The 19,293-nt window shown below is 37.7% G+C and overlaps 1 protein-coding gene across 3 annotated transcripts in view; it reads left to right on the top strand.

Moving 5' to 3' along the window:
• fam49a (family with sequence similarity 49 member A) overlaps positions 1-19,293 on the top strand; it is a 65,061-nt gene that overhangs the window by 41,197 nt on the left and 4,571 nt on the right. Inside the window, exons 1-10 of one of the 3 annotated variants that reach the window (XM_041806074.1) lie at positions 6,603-6,656; positions 6,963-7,042; positions 10,931-11,052; positions 12,169-12,274; positions 12,979-13,115; positions 13,254-13,331; positions 13,595-13,711; positions 14,027-14,106; positions 18,713-18,839; positions 18,956-19,026. In XM_041806074.1, the coding sequence (XP_041662008.1) occupies positions 6,970-7,042; positions 10,931-11,052; positions 12,169-12,274; positions 12,979-13,115; positions 13,254-13,331; positions 13,595-13,711; positions 14,027-14,106; positions 18,713-18,839; positions 18,956-19,026 (911 nt within the window). In that variant the 5' untranslated portion in view covers positions 6,603-6,656; positions 6,963-6,969. Of the gene's footprint in view, positions 1-6,576; positions 6,657-6,962; positions 7,043-10,930; positions 11,053-12,168; positions 12,275-12,978; positions 13,116-13,253; positions 13,332-13,594; positions 13,712-14,026; positions 14,107-18,712; positions 18,840-18,955; positions 19,027-19,293 lie in introns of those variants that run through there. The other 2 variants (XM_041806073.1, XM_041806075.1) reach the window with 2 other exon arrangements.

The raw sequence follows: 19,293 nt of genomic DNA, 5'->3' as shown, positions 1-19,293 counted from the left end.
CAAAAATATTTTTTCTTTCTTTCTTCAATGTATGTTGTCATATTGTGGATTAAAAAGGAAGGTGAGCCAGATAAATACAGCACCGCTTCATTTACTTTATTTCAATTTTATATCAATCAAATGTATATTTTATTTATTTGGGTCTTAAAGTCAGTTTAGGATTTTATGTATCACACTCTGGTTCATGCCTCTGACAGCAGTAGGAGAAACAGGAAGAGAGAGACTTCAGCTGACATAGGTCTGTTTGTCCAGCCTAAAACTCTACTAACTTATTCGTCCGTACAGCTGATTTAGGCAGATGTTTACAGCTGAAATATCAGTTGGTAAATACCCTTGATTGTCATATCTGCCGATGATTCACTTTTTAAGCTAAGTTCTGCTGATACATCCCTACTAGCTATGTGCTACTGTGTGGTCAACAGAGGTGGAAGAAGTACAAGACTATTGTACTCAGGTAAAAGTACAATTACTGTGGTTAAAGCTTACTCAAATAAAAATAAAATTACTGATTTCAAAATAAATTGAAAGAGTACAAATACATAAAAAAGCCACTCAATTTTAGAAATGTGAGTAAATAAATTAGTTATTTTCCACCTCTGCATAAACCACAGGCACATCTGTGCCTTTAACACACAGTTTATCAATGAGAACTGGGACAAGATGCTGCTGGTAGAAGGAGAGCACTGCCTTGATCTGCCTTGTGTAATTCAGAGTCTGCCTCGAGTGTCATGACGATGTATCTGTGACACGAGCTGCTCAGCTCACTGATGATGATTTCAGACAGACCTTTAAGGAAGGTTAATCATAAAAATTTGAGAATTCAGTGTTGGTTTCCAACAGAAAACACAGAAGTGGCAGCATGTGCTTTAGGAGAGATGGCTAAAGTCCGATCCATGTTGCGTTGAAACTACACCATAAATCTATGTTGGCCTGCACCCTACATAGAGGTCTGCACATGTAGCTGACATGCACCTCCTCAAAAATGTTACTACTGGTATGTGTTGATAGAACACAGAAGGCAGGTCCTGTGATCAATCCACTGGTTTGAATGGTAAATACTTGAACAAGCAGGAAATGTTGTGAGAGGAGCAGGAACTGGCAGGTACTGCCTAGTAGCATTTGGGTGGAGTCAGCAACACGAATACAACAATGCAAAATTATGTAGTGTCACAACAGCATAATCTACTACGGAGTAGCTATGGCATAGACTGTGCAGAAGCATAAACCAGACATAGCATGTCTTATGATGCTCCTACTGCACATGCACATATCACCATCGTGCTTGTGAAACAATATATCTCCAGCCCTAATGTGGACTGTGCCAACATCCTTCTTGTGCATGTATTACTTTCATAAACAGGCAATAAGTGCAAGTTACAGAAGAATAAGAAATGGTTTCCATTTATAGCTCTACATCTACTGTAAAATATTGGGATTCTTCATTTCAGATGTGAAGACATATTTGCTGTTTGTTCTTGCAATATTACAGAGCAGATGCAATATAAACTCTTACCTGTAACTCTCTTCTTTATCTTGTGACACTGTGGACCATTATTTTACTGTGTATTGTCTGTTTGTTTTTTTAAGATGAATGTATTGACTGTGACCAGCTAAGTTGCACTTTTGTCCATGACAAATTTCCTTCAGGGGAAAGTCAATCCTTATAGAAAGTGTCCTTTCTTATATAGATTCTTTTTTACTCATGACAGAATTTTATTCTTAACAGAGATGCTTTTAGCTACCCAGGGAAACCAATCTAAATATGGTGATCACTTGTGGACCTTAAATTAGTCAACTTATTTTCTAAAGGAAAATAAACCTACTAAGTAAAAAGACATGGCGTGCCTTGACAGGCATATCTTTAAAATCTGAGTAACATTTAAATTGAGGTCAAGAAAGGCAGTTAACTTAATGTGCCACTGACATGTTGGCTACAGGCCAATTTGAAGTTGCCTTACTAATCATGTTGAGGGGCTTTACGTTAGTTTTTATTTTTCTCTTTAAATGGATATGATAATTCGTCAGCTATTTCTTAAAGAATCATGTCTTGTTCCTTTTTTGATCAAGACTTCTTGTAAAGGGTATCAAAATGGGAAATGTCTTTTTTTCCCTATACATCATGCACCATCAGATCCTGTTTTGTATGAATATCTTTATTTAGTCCTCTTGATTTTTAATTCCTTGTAATTTTTCTGTCCTCAGCTGATGGTCTATTCTGTGAAAAGGGGAAAGTCACAGTTTCCTTACTCTGTGACCAAGATTTACAGATAAGAGGTTATGAAAGAGGAACTACGCAGACAAGACATTTCCCTGTGTGCCTTTTCCTTCCCTGTCTGGTGTTGAGGCTAAAGGGTGTAGACGGGTCATGTAACAGAACAATTTCTTGTGTGGTGAAGTTTGACGGATGCTTAAACTTAATTATCAATGGGTAAACACAGAAAAAATGGATAAAAATACAAAGTACACTTTGTCTAGTCTCTAAAGATACTTTTATCAGTGTTGCCATTAACAGTGCACATCTTTTGACCAATTTTTAAGTTCTAATTTTATAAATTTCAATAGAACTGCAGGAAATCTGAATGCTTGACAGGTGTAATGGCAGTGTTCAACCTGGATGTCTCAGAGCATTGTGTGGCTGAAAGAAATGTGACTGGCTTGTGGCATTGGAGTGTGAGGCTTAGTGATAGGTGAATTAGGGGTATTGCATATACAAGCTACCAGAATGTTTTTTTTTAAGGTTTATGACCTACCTTAGCCCCACCTCTTTATAGTTGATAATTTTATTGGTCCTACAGGTTGTTGCAGTTGACACCACTTCACAATGAGGGACTGCATATGGGGGGCATGAAGTGTTTTTTTCATGGAGAAGCACTATCAAAATGCCAGTTTTGTACAGTCCAGTTTGGTTCAGTACAGTAAACCCTGATCTTGCTTGTTTTTCCACAGCTGATGTCTGTCCAGCCTTGCTCATTGTGATGGGAATTAGTCTCAGCTTATTGAACACCAGGACCTACCACCTCCTCCATAAGAGAGATTGCTACCAAAATTTGAAAAAAAATCCAACCACTGGAATTAATTCAAGAAAAATGTTGCAGTTTGAACCCTAAATGGAACAAAACATCAATGACAAAGTGACAGGACAAAACAAGCATGTTTAATAAGCACATTGTTACAGAAGGGTGGGCATGCATGTATCTTTGTTTACTCTGTTTTCCTTGAAAATTTGGTTATATTTTGAGGAATTTCCTTTTATCTGGGGAAAAAACAGCCTAGCCATTCAAAGAAAGGAGATATAAAGTTATTTCCTGGTACTCATTCGCGATCCACTGGAAAGAGTTTTGCATGCCGCTTCTGGGTCCCAACCCAACATGTGAGAACCATTTTATTAAATGACAACAAAAAATGTCTTCAAACTGGAATCAGCTTCTGTGGTTCACATGTAAAAGCTCTTTTGTAAGACGGGTTTGTTTGTGAACAGCACAATATAACTGGATTGTTCACTCCTCAGGGTTTATTTGGTTAATAGTACATGACTATTTTATTTAAAAGCACATTGATTATGACAATTTGAGGGTGAAAAGCTGTTAAAGAGGCACGGCTCTTGTTTCCCTTCATCTGGCTAGATGGCGCAAGATGCTACGAGGTCTGCAGGACAGGGTGATATGTGATATTTATTGCCTCTGCGTCAAATGTACAGGTCCATAACCATCTGTTAAGTTCAGACTTTCCTCCATTCCCATTTATTTCTCATGGCTGTCCCCCACTAACTAACCCCCAGTGGACATTCTGGATCATGTGACTGCAAACAACATAAAGAATGATATACTGCTTATGTTAGGAGGAAATACATAAGATGAGGAAGTTAGAAAATAATTGCATATTAAATATAATAGCTCCGTGACCCACTTTTAGGTCCCTACCCAACAGTTGAAAATCACTTTTTTACACATTCACTTGGTCACAGGTCAGATTATGTGCATGGAGCCATTCTGATGGATCAGAGTTGGCTCTTTTTCCTAGACTAAATAAGACTGAGTGTAATTAGAAGCTTGAACACGCATGCACAGTGGCATGTCATACATGTTAAGAACCACTGTTAGATTGAAGTCATGTTTTGGAAAGTATAAATACTGCATCTTTGCTGTATTTTATTTATCGTCATGTTTGGTTGATATATGTCACTATTTGCCTCAATGGTTTCATTTTTAGTGGTTCTATCTTTTATTTTGACAGAGGAGAAGTTGTATTCTCTTGCTTGCTTTTTTTATCAGATCTGGAGCCAGATTCCATTCATTATATGATCAAGTTAAAGAGTTTTTCTCAGTCAGTTCTCTCTCTATGAATAGAAGCTGTGGCATACAAGTAAGCTATGAGTGACATCACTGCAATCATAGACACTTTTTAGTGTTCAATAACTAGCTGGTATGCTAGCTATGTTAATATGAGAGTGCACACACCTAAAATGACTCAGAGCCATAAATTAGCTCTCTTGAGGTTGTTAAATGCAATGCTGGTGTTTTGTAGGAAATGACAAATTAATGATATCCCACAGAGTTACAGTGCAGGAGAGCTTTTCCTGCGGGCAAGACTTAAAAAATTCCCTGACACACTTTTTTAACAAGTACCAGAGCCCTGAATGAAAAGGCATAAGAAACAAAAGGGGCACTTTAAGCTTCTACTGGACCTTTAATGTCACAAGGTTTGCCAGAAAATCCAACAGTGAGGTTAAGTTGTTGTTAGAAAGCCCCTAAATTGGTGTATAATACAGAAGAGAGTGTTTTGAGTGGTTACCTGAGACTGGAATAACCAGAATTAGGCTGCTGATGAAGTGAGGAACTAGTTATAGCCTCAGGTCAGGGTTTGTCTAAAAAACTTCACTGCAGCACACGCACCAGTTTGGCACCATTACAGTGTCACTTTATTAGTTTTTAAATAAGCCAGCACTGCCCCCTTCTGGTGTAACCTTGTACTAAAAAAAGCAGCTCTTACCATGACTGCATGATATCAATAATCAGATGATTGATCAGATTAATGCTGCTGTAAGCAGACTCTTTATTTGGATAGCCCCTTGTGTCTGACTGTTTGAGAAGTTAAGATAAGGAATGAACAGAAAATAGTCAACACGTAGCTGGAGGCTAAGCTGGAAAAATGCAGTGTGATTATCATGTGCACATTGCAGCATAATGTCTCCTCTGTTGTCGCTTCACACTATGAATTATAAAAGCCAAGAGTGATGAGTTATGTGTCAAATGATGAAATTATAGCTTTGCAGTTTCTTTGAACAACATAAATCCATATTTCAATGGCTTTTATAGACTAAAAATAAACAAAACGTGTTTTTAAGTCAGTCTTTCTTGTGCATCTGCTGTTTCTTTATTGAAATGACTGCCAGATCGCACCTTCTGTTTCCCACCCAACATGATTGTGATGTCTGCTTAAATATTTTGAACCCACCAATGTAATGCAAGCATAGTTTTTCTCCCTATGATATTCTCTGATGTCTACCTTTTACGGTAATCATGGCCTTATATTATGCTGTGATTACAGAGTATATGACCACCCTCCATAGCTCAGGAGGCAGACTTTTCCCTGGAAATTGCTACCTACTCACTGCCTTTTGCCTCCAATAAAAACCTTTATAGAGTGTAACTGCCATTTAGGGCTCCATCCATGTGTTTGGCCAAGTTTAAAGAGGCCTGAATCCAGAAGAGAAGAGAAACTGGTTCATGGGCTGCAGGAGTTTAGTCCAGCGAAGGTGGGAGGAATGTTTTGCTAGCTCAGCACCTTTACTGACCACCTGGGAGGCCTAAACCTTCACATTTATACACCAACATGTGAAGACAAAGACACAAAGCCAACTGCTCTGATACACTTTTATGAAGAAGATAATTAACGTCATGTTTTGGCCACATTTTTGCAGTAAAAGTTTTCCTGCTTTTACAAACACAGTGAAAACTCTGCTTTCTTAACACAAAGCAAGATAAACACTAATATATGAGTTTTCATTGCAGTGCCTAGTTCTTCCCTCTTTGTGTGTATCGTATTCCCCAAGTTTTCCAAGAGCATCCAGTACTTTCTTTAAACATTTTTCCATCTAATTTGACCACATGGTGCGCAACCTTGCAAAGCTGATCAGCAAGTTTCCATTCTAGCTGAAACGCTTGTGTGTGGTCAGAGAGAGGTTAGAACAATCACTGTCGGCAGAGGACAGTAAGGCTGTAGCTATGTGGTTCTGTCACACTACAAGCCTGTAAACAATGGCAGCCACTGTCTGCTGAAGAGGTTAGCATGCAGCTATAGTGGTAGTTTTATCGGAACTGGATAACATACTCTAAACGCATAAATATATGATATTTATTTATATATAAAAATATCAGCATGCACAGTCATAAACATGCCCAGTTAAGAGCCAGCTCATCTGTGGTTTTTTTTGTTGTTGGATATAAGGCAAATCTGATTGATGAACATGTTTTCAAATGTTTTGTCAAGAACTTCATAAAGGCTAAATATTTGATGTACTTGTATTAAAATGTTTCTATTCATGTCTGTTTTTCACTGCTGTATTTTGACCATCAGGTTTGCTGGAATGGGTAACCTGCTAAAAGTCCTAACAAGGGAAATAGAGAACTATCCACACTTTTTCCTGGACTTTGAAAGTAAGTCTGGCCAAGGAGTGGAACAAAGGGAGAAAAGATGGATGGAGAAAGAGATGTGGGGATGGGGGAAGGTGTGACCAACTCAGCTGTTTCCTTTCTGTCAGCAGGTCTCTGCTCCCGATGACAAAGCCCTGAAGGAGTCTGCTTTCGCTCTTCTCTCTCCTTTTTCCACCTTTTCTTTTACTCGGTCATGACCTTCTGCTTCTTCAGCTCCGATCTGCTGTTTCTCCCATTTCCTCCAAACTTATCAATGACTTTTTAACATCACACTTTTCTTTCCTTCTCTTTCTCTTTTCTCTCATGCAGAAACCAAATGGGGAATCTGTTAAAAGTACTCACTTGCACAGAGCTTGAACAGGGGCCAAACTTTTTCCTTGACTTTGAAAGTGAGCACAGCTTCTGCCTGTCCTTCAGCTTTGCCCTCCTCTCTTGCACCCTTGATTCATTTCTCCTTAAACCTCTCTTCAGCTGCTCTGTCTGGTCAGGGGTCAGCCTATTCAGCCATTATAGTTTCAACCCTCTGTCTGTGAATTGATTGTAACTCAGGATTGATTCCAGCATGGTTTTAAAATCCATTCTTTGACTGCCATGTTCAAGAAAAATGGAGCTAACCCTTGACCATCACAGTCTGCTTTGACTAATCCATCTACATGCATGCCCTTGTATTTGTGCTTGTCAGATTTTTCTACATGTGCTAGTAATTATATTGTGCTATGTACTAGGGCTGGGAAATATATCAAGTTTTCAAGATATATTTATGTGCTTGCAAATCAGATATAGGATTAGATAATATCATTTAGATTGATAAAGTTTATATTGATTTTAAATATATATATGTATTTATATGCCAGGCCTAATGCTAAGTAGACAGGTTGTTTACAGTAAGAATCCTTCATGGTAATATGCTTAATGAACACATAATGATCTATTTAAGATTTTTAGTTTTTTTTCATGGGAATTATTTTATTATCAGTAAAAACCAAATGCTGTTGATACCAGTTTGATACCCCAACGACAAAAATCAGAGTCCCAGACACTCAATATCAGGCATTTTATTGATTTTAATATTTAAAAAAAAATGAAGCCAATCACTCCGCACACTGTCTGAATTTCACAAATATGTTGTCAGCATTTAGAAAACCAGTAACGAGTTTGCAAATCCTAACAGTGCTTTACTCCCTTGGATGAAAAAAATGACTGTAGACCATTAAGGATGTTTTCACATTAGTAATATTATCCCATGCCAGAACACACTTACATATTCACACAATCTTTGTTGGTTTGCAAATCTTCCAAGAAGAAGAAAGAAGAAGTTGCAGCCATTGCATACATTTCAGATTACATTTTTAATGCTCTGTGTGGACAGTGGAGTCCATCCTGCTTCTGTGGATGTATTTATTATTCGTAAGACAGCAACAATTCCACCTCTACCTCATTGCTCAGAGGATTATCGGGCTGTGCTGTGCCTGATAATCATGGATAGCCCCTTGTAAGCATGCAGTTAATCATGTAAAGAATTGGGCACTGATTGTAGATTAGAGTTTATCATGATAAATGTGATTAATCTTGGCAGCCCTATTCTTAAAAGAAAAATATCAAGATGTATATCCTGTATAGACTCTCAGGAAAAATTAATTGAGATCTGATTCTTGGTCTATATTGCCCAGCCCTACTACATACATACAGAATGATGTGATTAGGAATTTATTATTATAAGGTCAGTGATGTAAAGTTTTAAATGGTGTCCTTTTTTATATTGTGATTGTTTCTGTTCCTGCGTAATCCTGTGATGTGCACTTAGAAGCCAGTATTATTTCACTACAGTTAGAATAAAGAGCATTTGTTGCAGTAAAACACTTAACCCTCTAAATTACTGCTCTGCTTCCTACTGTTCATGCCAAATAGTCAAATGAGCTCATTGTAAGGGCTCTTTTAAAAAAAATCCTACAGAGAAAACACAATACGCCTCCACAGAGGCATTTCAGCACTCTGACAATGTAGCCAACCTCAGGCTTTGTTTATTCAGCAGAGAGGAAATGATGGGAGTGGAAAGGTTTTGAAATGCAAAACAGACTCCAGTTTTAATGTCGATGATGCTCTACATTTAGAGCTCTTCTCCTCTCTGCGGTCATGATAGCCAAAGTTTGTTAACGAAGCATCTTTAGTTTCCTGTGGAGTGATTACTTTAGTGTTTTAGACCTTAAATCTGCTACAAAATTGTTACAGTATGTCCAAGACACTGCAGCTATGATAATTACATTCATGCCTGCAGAGCAGGGTAAATAATAAAGGCCATGCAGGAAATATGAAACAAACCTTTGACTTAAACATGACCAACAACAGCAGAACCTGTTCATTATTTTTACACTTAATAATATCAAGCCATTTGTGCTCATCTCAAGGTGCTGCTGTGGCTCCATGTCCATCCAAGAGATTACTGCAGACATGCTTGAACATTTTCCTGTACAGTGCCTATGAAAAGTATTCATCCCCTTGGCTGTTTACCTTTTTATAGATTTTATTAATCAGTCTTGGTCAATATAATTTGGCTTTTTAAGAAAACATGGGAGATTGGCAAAGAGAAAGCCACTATTGGGGAACAGTCAGATTAAATCTTGGCTAGGGTTTGCCAGAACTCATGTGGGAGACTCCATGGTCAGGTAAAGTAAAAGTTCTTTGGTCTGATGAGACCCCTATGGTGCTTTTCGGCCATCAGACAAGATGGTATGTTTGGTGGACACTAAACACTGCACATCACCACAGACACCCCATCCCCTCTGTGAAGCATAGTGGTGGCAGCATCATGCTTTGAGGATGCTTCTCAGCAGCCCCCCCTAGGAGGCTTTTTTAAAGGCAGAGGGTAAAATGAATATGTCAAAATATAGGAAAATCCTGGAGGACAATCTTATTTAGTCTACAAGAGAACTACAGCTTGGGAGAAGATTTATTTTCAGTTACCTGAAGCATACAGAGAAAGCTACGCAGAAATGGTTTAAAGACAACAAGGAGAATGCTCTGGAGTGCCTGAGTCAAAGCCCAGACCTCAATCCAATAAAGAATTTTTGGCTGGACTTGATAAAGGTTGTTCACACCTGATCCCCATGCAACCTGACAGAGCTTGAGCAGTTTTACAAAGAAGAGTGGAGTAGAATGGCAGTGTCCAAATGTGCAAGCCTGATTGAGACCTATCCAGGCAGACTCAGCTGTGATTGCAGCAAAGGTGGATCTACTAAATACTGACTTGAAGGGTGAATATCAATGCTGTCATCACGTTTTTATTTAATTGACATTGCTTTGTAGAAATCTGTTTTCACTTTGACATTGAAGATGATTTTTTTGGAGTTTTATTTTGTTCAAAAAAAGCCAATTTACATTGACCATGATATATTTATAAAATCAATAAAAGGGTAAAACATCCAAGGGGGTCAATAATTTGTATAGGCAGTGTAGTCCTGTACAATAGTACTTGAGTTTTTTTACATTTGTCACACAGCTCCATCTTAGTTCCTCTACGATCAGCCACAAATGATTGCTGCTTTCAAAATGCACTCTGAATACTTTGTTGAGTCTATTTCTATATTAAACTGAGGCTAGATGCTGTAAAAATGTCCATCTCCTGATGCAGAGTTAATGCTATTTTGGAAAATAAACTAGTTGTTTAAACTGAAAACTGAAGTTGTTTTGTCTACGATATGGTGCCTTTTCATCATTTATTCTTTCCTCCAGTCTTATCAGTCCTAATCAAAGCTTGGAAACTGCATTTTAAGCAAAAGGCATCATTACTCATGAAACTAAAGGCAGCAAATATTATTGGCTGACTGTTGATGGATTCATGTGGATGTGCTGTTTTATGTTAGCTTTGTCCCAAAGTTCCTACAGTACCTCGTGCTGACTGTTTCTGTTTTTACCTGTGAATAAAAGTTTGATAGAAACTTTGATGAAAACCTTTAGTGGTGGCAAAAACAACCAGCACACCTGCCCACGTTCCCCCACTGACTTTCCAACATGATTTTAAAATGTCATTATTACTTACTCAATTAAAGCTTTTCACATCAAGTTAATACATTGTAAAGTCTGTTTTATGTTTAGATATTTATGTCGTTAATCATTCTCTGTTTAAAGTGAATCACTTGATGTGAAAAGGAAAGACTTATCAGTTCTTTATGTAAAAGATTTTGTGTTCAACTGTGATGGCAGGGAGCTAACTGCTGTGTTTGTGTATGTTTATGTGTTACTCGTGTATCTGTACTTGACTGTGTGTGTGTTATTGTTAGATGCACAGCCGACAGAAGGAGAGCGAGAGGTGTGGAACCAGGTGAACTCAGTCCTCCAGGACTCAGAGAGCATCCTGTCAGGGCTGCAGGCATACAAAGGAGCTGGTCAGGAGATCAGAGATGTAAGGAAATGCATGCATACACATTACCACATACAGAAATAGCCACAGACACTATACACAAACACTGTACACAAGTCGTTCAAAATAGAAAGAAAAATCTTCAAACACATATTTTTCCTTGAGAAACCATAACTAAGAGCTATAAAACCCACACCAGTGCTTCCCAAAATGTGAGCCACAGCCCCCTGGAGGTACTGCAGATCTGCTGTCAGAGATCCTTTACATTAAATAAAAACCATAAGCATCATTTTATATATTGAAATCATATTGTAAAAAAGTCTCAGAACTAACTAAACACAGCCGGCAAATTTAACTTGCATGCCACTTTTTTATCATTCATTTTTTCTGACGTAAAGAACCAATGCTATGGTTTAACTGGTGATATTCTACTGTACTGCTAGCTCTGAGATTATAATCCAACATGCCTATGGAGATATTTACATTCCTAGGAAAGAGATTACAGAGCCACAAAGACATGTTAAAGATATAAGTATTTGAAAAGAAAATCTAGTTGACTTTACAGGCACCTGATCAAAACAGTACTAATAGCAGTTATGTATATTTCTCTGAAAACAAATTTTTTTACATTGAATTTCTCAGTTTATATAATAGAACTATGGAGGTATAACCTTTGAGTTGGATTTTGTTTGATATTGGGCCTCAGCATAATTTAGTTTTGTAAAAGCTGGTAAATTCAGTCTATTTTCCTGTTCAGATTTTCAGCCCAAGGTTAGTGTCATTTCCTTTTAGTTTTTCCTGATTCTACATTGACCTCTTAAAATGAACTTCTCTCTCAGAGCCTTTGTTAGATGTTACATGCTATGCTGTCTTTTACTTTTGCAACAGTGAGTAGACACTAGTAGCAAACCGTTGCAGAGTCAATGAGAATGTAGAAAGGTGTGATGACAGCAGTTTGGTTATAAAGCTGTTGCATAATAGCACGATGAAAGGACAATTTCTACATGTTCAGTGTGATGAAAATGTGCAGCACAGGGGACAAGTTAGACTGAATCAACCACATACAACTGTGAAGCAACTGTTGCTTTATGTTAAGGGTCAATATGGTTCCAATAGCTGATGATTTCTGACTTTTCTGCTTTATCTGTTCATCCCCAGGCTATTCAAAACCCAAACGACTTCATGCTGCAGGAGCGAGCCTGGAACTCTGTCTGTCCACTCGTCATCAAACTCAAGAAGTTTTACAGTTTTTCTCTCAGATTAGGTACACTCTGTTTTTTATCCCATTGTCCCTTAAGAAGCAGTAGGTAGTCCTATTTTTTAACTTGTGTATTCAAGTCAGAGTTGAAGCGAAGTTAAAGGCTAGTCTCCCCCTGGTTAAATGAAAAATTAGCTACATTTAGAAATATTGCTTTCCATCACTGCGGGTACCTTCAGATGCATAATTTTTCTCCTGTTATTGAACAAAGAATAGTGCTATAAACTAAAATTTTTCTTTTAACATTTTTTTCCCACAGATGTCTTTAAACCACTTATGCAGCTAAAAAACTAATCATTCTGTTGACAAGAAAATGTCCCTAATATTCAGATATTAAATGAATGATGCACTGTTCTCTGCTTAAATGGGACTGCACACCTAAGCTTGAGCACCATTTTCTAACAGCTAATGTCATTTATGAGATGCATTTGTCTTTGATAATTTGGAAAATTGAGTGCAAACAAATATTTCCCCAGCCTCTGTTATTAAGCAGTCAATCAAGTAGCTTTTCCATGTATAGTGCCAATTCATAATATGTATTATTTCAAGACATGTTTTCATTGAGCAGGTCTACACCGTACTCTTCATGTGTTATGTTATTGTGTCTTGTTGTGTGCATATATTAGAAACAGGAATTAAAATGCAGGAACTTGACACACACAGACAGCAGCTGAGCTCTGATCTCTCTGCGTTTGCTTTTCTGTGTGCAGAGGAAGCTCTGCAGAGTTTGTTGGAGTGCCTGACCTGTCCGCCCTTCACGCCCACTCAGCACCTGGAGAGGGAGCAGGCGCTGGCTAAACAGTTTGCTGAGATCCTCCACTTCACTCTGCGCTTTGATGAGCTTAAGGTCTGCTGGAAACTATGAGCAACACTCAGACAAACAGTTTCACTTACTCCACCTTCACTCGAGTACACTTTTGGTAAATTGTTGAAGAATAAACGTGGTTTAGTTCCAGCTTTGACAGCCTTGTCTTGCTTCCTTCAGATGAGAATTCCTGCCATCCAGAATGACTTCAGCTACTACAGAAGAACCATCAGTCGAAACCGGATAAACAACATGAATGTGAGTGCTGCAGAAGACTCCACATTTTACTGATTTCCTTTTCCTTGTAGCATATGTATATCTACAGTACATTTTATTCTTGGGTCTTCTTTTGACTCTCACTTGTGTTGTTTCCCTGCATCTTAGCTTTTCCATACAATAGAGATTATGCACAAACTGGCTCTACAGTTGCAAATATTTCCATGGAGACTTCTTGTCCACCAGTGTAGGGATGCTGCATCTTTCCTGATAACTTTATAAAATATGTGTTTCTGTGCCTACAGTTGGATATTGAGAATGAAGTCAACAATGAGATGGCCAACAGGATGTCATTATTCTATGCCGAGGCCACGCCCATGCTGAAAACTCTCAGCAACGCAACCACAAACTTTGTGACAGAGGTATTACTGTTTCTTTACAGTCACCACATTATCCAGTGATTTCTGTCTTTGCAGTTTTATAAGTAGAACATGATCAACTTACTCTAAGTTCAACAAATATTGCAGTCAAATGATGGTAGTATAGTCCTTTCAGTTGGGTCATTTTTATGCTAAAATGCCAAACCACTGATATTTCTTTCTGAATAAATAAGACTATATTCTTGTTTTCTCATTTCCAGTATCATGCCAAAAAGAGTATCGTGTTTTAATAATGTGATCAATAATGATGAATAGTAATCGTCAATAAGGCATCATTGTTTGGTGTGTGTTTGGTAGAACAAGACTCTTCCACTGGAGAACACAACAGACTGTCTCAGCACCATGGCCAGCGTGTGTAAAGTCATGTTGGAGACACCGTGAGTCATGAATTTCCTTCATAACCACACAAACACAATCCTGAGGTTTCTCACAGATCCTGAGTAGACTGTAGAAACAAATGAGTTGTTGAAAGTTAAGATATTAAACAGGGTCATTGTTATTGACCCTCAGCAATCAAAGACCTTATCCATATTGATACATTTCTATTACTCTCTATTACTGTGGAAAAGCTGTTTGACTGGCTGAAGCAATGAGTTCTGTTTTAAAGGTGCAGTGTGTAAATCTGGGGGAATATTGGCAACTAACAGATTCTTTATAGGGATGCTGACTTCTGATGGTAACCGTTGCAACCAGTGGGATTTTAAAAAATGCATCTCTTTTATTTGCTCCCTTCTGTGGAACTGTAGAAACATGCAAAATGAAAAGAAAAAAAAGTCCAAGATAAATGATGATAAAAATGCAGTTTATTTACATACTGTTAAAACACTCAAGGTCACCTTACAAGGCAAAGTAAAACAAGACGTATAAATAAGTCAACAAAAATATACTTAAGGTTAGTTAGTTAAAGCATTGCATAAAAACAGTGTGTAGGTTTGCAGAAAGAAATCAGTCAGACAGGATATGCAGGTTTGAAAAGATGGGTTTTCAGACAGGATTTGAAAATGGAAAGACAGTTAATGTTACAGATGGCAGAGCCCATGGAGGGGGGCCTCCCTATGTTTTAATAAAAGGCTTATTCTAGGTTATTAAAATATAACTACCAAGTTATTTAAGTAAATTCTACTTGGATAGATATTACACATTGCACCTTTAAACATAACTTGTATATTTGTTTAATATTGCTAAGGAAACAAACATATTTCACCTTCAAACAGCTGTTTTTTTTTAAGTTTCTCCATGAAACCTGTTTTTTCTTTTCACACATGATGATGTTTTCCTTTGTCTAGTAGCCATTGTACTGACCTGACCATAAACACATACAATATGCCACCTTTTTAAATCAGCTCACTAGTTTTAGCCGGCATTTATGGATTAATATTTAAACTAATGGGAGGTTGAGGGTGCTTATCATGCCCGCTTTAAGTGGAAGAGTTTGATTGACTCGCAGTAGCAGGTGTGGTGATGCAGTTACAACTCAACAGTCAAATGTGCTGCGCTTCAGTTTAGTTTGATTCAAAAACTCATACACTAAATAGGAATGCACAATATTGTCAGCCTGATATCTGTATCAGCAGATATCAAAATTCCTGCCATCCAGTATTTTGGCCATGGATTTCAGCATATATCAACTGTAAAATTTGGCCATATATGCACAACTCAGACCAATAATTAAATGGTGTGACAAAGAATATTGTGCAAAGTGGAAAGATATAGAAAAGACTGTGACAGATATCCCAACCCAATCCCTAATTGGTAGCGCTAAATCAGTTAACTTACTGCAAGGATCAACAGATCCAATAACATTTCACACTTTGAATATTTGGTCGGACTTTATTAAAAAATATAAATTAGAAAAAGAAGTAAAGCTACTAAGCTGGTTTGCCTATGATGACAGATTTAAGCCGGGTTTAAGTGACCACAATTTCAGAAACTGGGGTAATAAAGGGATCACTGCAATGTGTACATTAATCGATAATGGAAATATAATGAGTTTCCAACAGCTGAAATCAAAATATGGACTAGAAAATAAGGATCTGTTCAGATACCTCCAGCTGAGGGACTATCTAATTAAGGACATACAGAGTCTCAACACCTTGAATGGAGTACTTGACGTGATGATCCGGACATACAAAGGGACAAAATTCAAGGCAGTCTCGACACTGTACCGAGGCCTAAGAGACTCAGAAACTATCTCCACTTTATACATTAAGGAGAAATGGGAGAAGGAGCTGCATATTGACATTACACCAGAGGAATGGCACAACATGTGTGAAACACAACAGACAACTACAAATTCAAGGACGTGGAGAGAATTTGCGTGGAAAAACGTGACTCGTTATTTCATCACACCTAAAGTGAGGAGTAAACAGACTGGATCACAACAATCATGCTGGCGGCTGTATGGAAACAGGGAAGCACATCATACACACATTTTCTGGGAATGTAATAAACTCAATAGATTTTGGGAAAATATACATAGCATGATTAAAAATATTTTGGGATATATAATACCCAAAGAATGTAAAGTCATGTACCTGGGGAACTTAAATGATTCTGTTTTAGACAGAGATAGATACTTAACTAAAGTATTATTGATCGCATGCAAGAAGGCAGTAACACAAAACTGGTGCAAGACTGAACCCCCTACTGTAAACCAATGGCTAGAAATCATAAGAGAGATCTATACTATGGAAAGAATGACCTATCATCTTAGACTGAAGGGGGATATTTTTGTGAAAAAATGGAAAAAATTGATAATTTACGACACAGTGAAAGATACATAAGGGATCACTGATATGTAAACTACTTTGACTATAGCTGTTGGTAACCATGACTGTTTTGTTTTTTTTTTATCGTCTTTTTGCCTGTTTTCTGTTTAACACATTTACTCAGAATGTTGTAAATATATGGCTAAAATGAGAACTGTTCTCACTATGCTTCAAAATGAAACTTCAATAAAAATTAAAGTATCAAAAAAAAAATTTGGCCATATATACTAATAAATTAGTGGAGTTTTAGGCTGGACCAACAGACCAATGTAAGTTGAGATCTTTTTCTTTATTTATCCTCATTCTTTATTTTTAAAGTGTGTTTTAAAAAAAAAGTTTTTTTTTTCATCCTCAAACCTTAAACTGTCTTCAAAGAACTGAATTTTTAGTTATGTAAAACATATTTAAATACCGATATCGGTATCGGCTAAAGGAATTTGTAAATATCGGCATATCGGATATCGACAAAAATCCAATATCATGCATCCGTAACACAAACTGCTTGTTGACTGACATGCAGCAATATTTAAAACTTTATGAGGGAAATTTTTGTGTATCAGAGAACAGATTGAATAGATGTGGCCTGACTTGAGATGTAACATTGAATAAAAGGACATGTGAAACTCAACAGAAGTATCAACAAGCACAAACATAAATGATTTTTGGGTTTTAAAAAATGAATCAGGTGTTAGGTTAGCTCAGTGGGCAGAGCAGGCGCTACAGAGGCTACAGTCATCAACAGACAGCAACAGACTGGTTGCAGGATCTCGGCACTGTTTAATGGATGCCTTCCCTCACTGTCCTGTCTCTCTTCTGCTGCCCTGTCAAGTGAAAATAAAAAATCCAAAAAAGTAGAATATACGGAAACCGTATTTAAACTCCATGCCTGTTGAAAGCTGTTGGAAAAAAAAACACAAATCGCCTTTTTTTTTATTTTGCAGCCCTTTTCTACCATTTCCAAAATATGAAATTTTGAGCAAAGGTTATGATTATTATTACTATGATTCACAGCTCTTAAAATTCCTTTATTTTTACAAAAGCATATCATATCCTTTGATAGAGGTCTGTGTTGATACACAGTCTTTTCAGTTCATCTTTAGCTCTGTGCATCGTTTGTTAAGCTGGAGATATGCTTGCTGTTTCACCTTGCATTTGCACGTGTCTGGCTGCTTCAGGAACGTTCTGAATTATACCTTCCTATACAGACGCAGGTTTCTGGAGGATGCCTCTGGAGGGCACACCAGTGAGCTCGGGCCATTTACAACTAAATGATGAGCGGGATGCAAACATGGCAGCAGTGGATATGTTGATAATTCTGAACTTCCTGTCGTTGTTGTTCCTGCTGCTGTATTGACTGTCATATCCAGTCTGTCTCCACACTGTCCCTTCCAGACACTGCAGTTTGTGTCTGTGTCACGTTAATTTTTGAGGGTGTGCACATCCAGTGCACCAAAACAATACAAGAAATACATGGCAGCCATCATGTGTACACTTAACTGTAATTAAACTGCAAGTTTAACTCAGGCTGATGGTGAAATTGGACAAGAGGAGACTGAAGGGGAGCATTTAGTGACTCCCAGGTGTGACAAGTACAGCAGAAGCTGTGGCCTACAATGATAGACTTGTTAGACTCATACAGATTGCTTAAACCAGTCAAGACAACCTTTAACTTTCTTACTTTATAATAAAATGAAATAAAAAGCAGAAATCTTGTACATTACTGTAATTCAAACGAGTGTAAAGGTATTCAAAGGAAAAATCTTACTGCCATACAGCTCCCAGGACTGCTTCAAGCTTTAAGGATGACTGCAAAATGGATCACTCCATTGATATCATCAGTCTTTTTACTGATTAAGATAGTATGGTCTGTTTGATTTGGGAAGAAGCAGAGTTTATTCTATTCTCCACATTTCAAGTTAGTGAAATTATCCTCCCTTGAAATGACCATCAGTCTGCTGCCACCCAAAACAGAGAGGGACACAGGAGAAACAGCACCACCCTCAGGCAGAGAGTGGAAGCAGAGAATTAAAATTCCAATTGAAAATGGGCAAAGCCGCATGTCAGACATTCACATACCTCCAACATAACAACATATGATTTGTGAATAGACCAATACTGATTATGAAAAAACTTGATTTATGCTGTCTCTTCTGAATAGATTTAAATTCTTCTAATTCAACGATTCCTCTCTTTTTTTATCTTCTTATGTATTTAGGGAATATTCGAGTCGTTTCAGCAGTGAGGACACACTCCTATTTTGTATGAGGGTCATGGTGGGTGTCATCATTCTTTACGACCACGTCCACCCAAACGGCGCCTTCAACAAGTCCTCAAAAATAGACGTAAGATACACAGCCACACATCTGTGTGTGATTCAAACTGTAGAAAAAGCAGCATAACTGTTGGTTTGTTTTGTGATAGCGCTCTTGAGTTGCTGACTCTGCTTGTTTCCTCTCAGATGAAAGGCTGCATAAAAGTCCTGAAGGATCAGCCGGCAGACAACGTAGAAGGCCTCCTGAATGCTCTCAAGTAGGTCATGTTCTCTACATCTTGCGATGTGAAGGGTTTCTGTGTTGAGATGGCGTTAGTTGAATATTATAATCTAGCAAGAATTCTGAGCCTAACAGTTGAAAAAACTAATTTCAGTCATCTCTCTTTCATTTGTAAGTTATGGAAAGTTATGCATTTCAGTGAATGTTCAAAATGCAATTTATCAAAAGAACAGATATTTGTAGCTCACTGCTATCTGAAAATCAGCTGCTTTGATAAAGGATGTAAGTGGGCTACGGGCAGTTT

Source organism: Cheilinus undulatus, linkage group 14, assembly GCF_018320785.1.
Source record: "Cheilinus undulatus linkage group 14, ASM1832078v1, whole genome shotgun sequence".
Taxonomy (NCBI): Eukaryota; Metazoa; Chordata; class Actinopteri; order Labriformes; family Labridae; genus Cheilinus; species Cheilinus undulatus.
The sequence above is the reverse complement of the archived record's forward strand: the minus strand, read 5'-3'. Positions and strand labels throughout refer to the sequence as shown.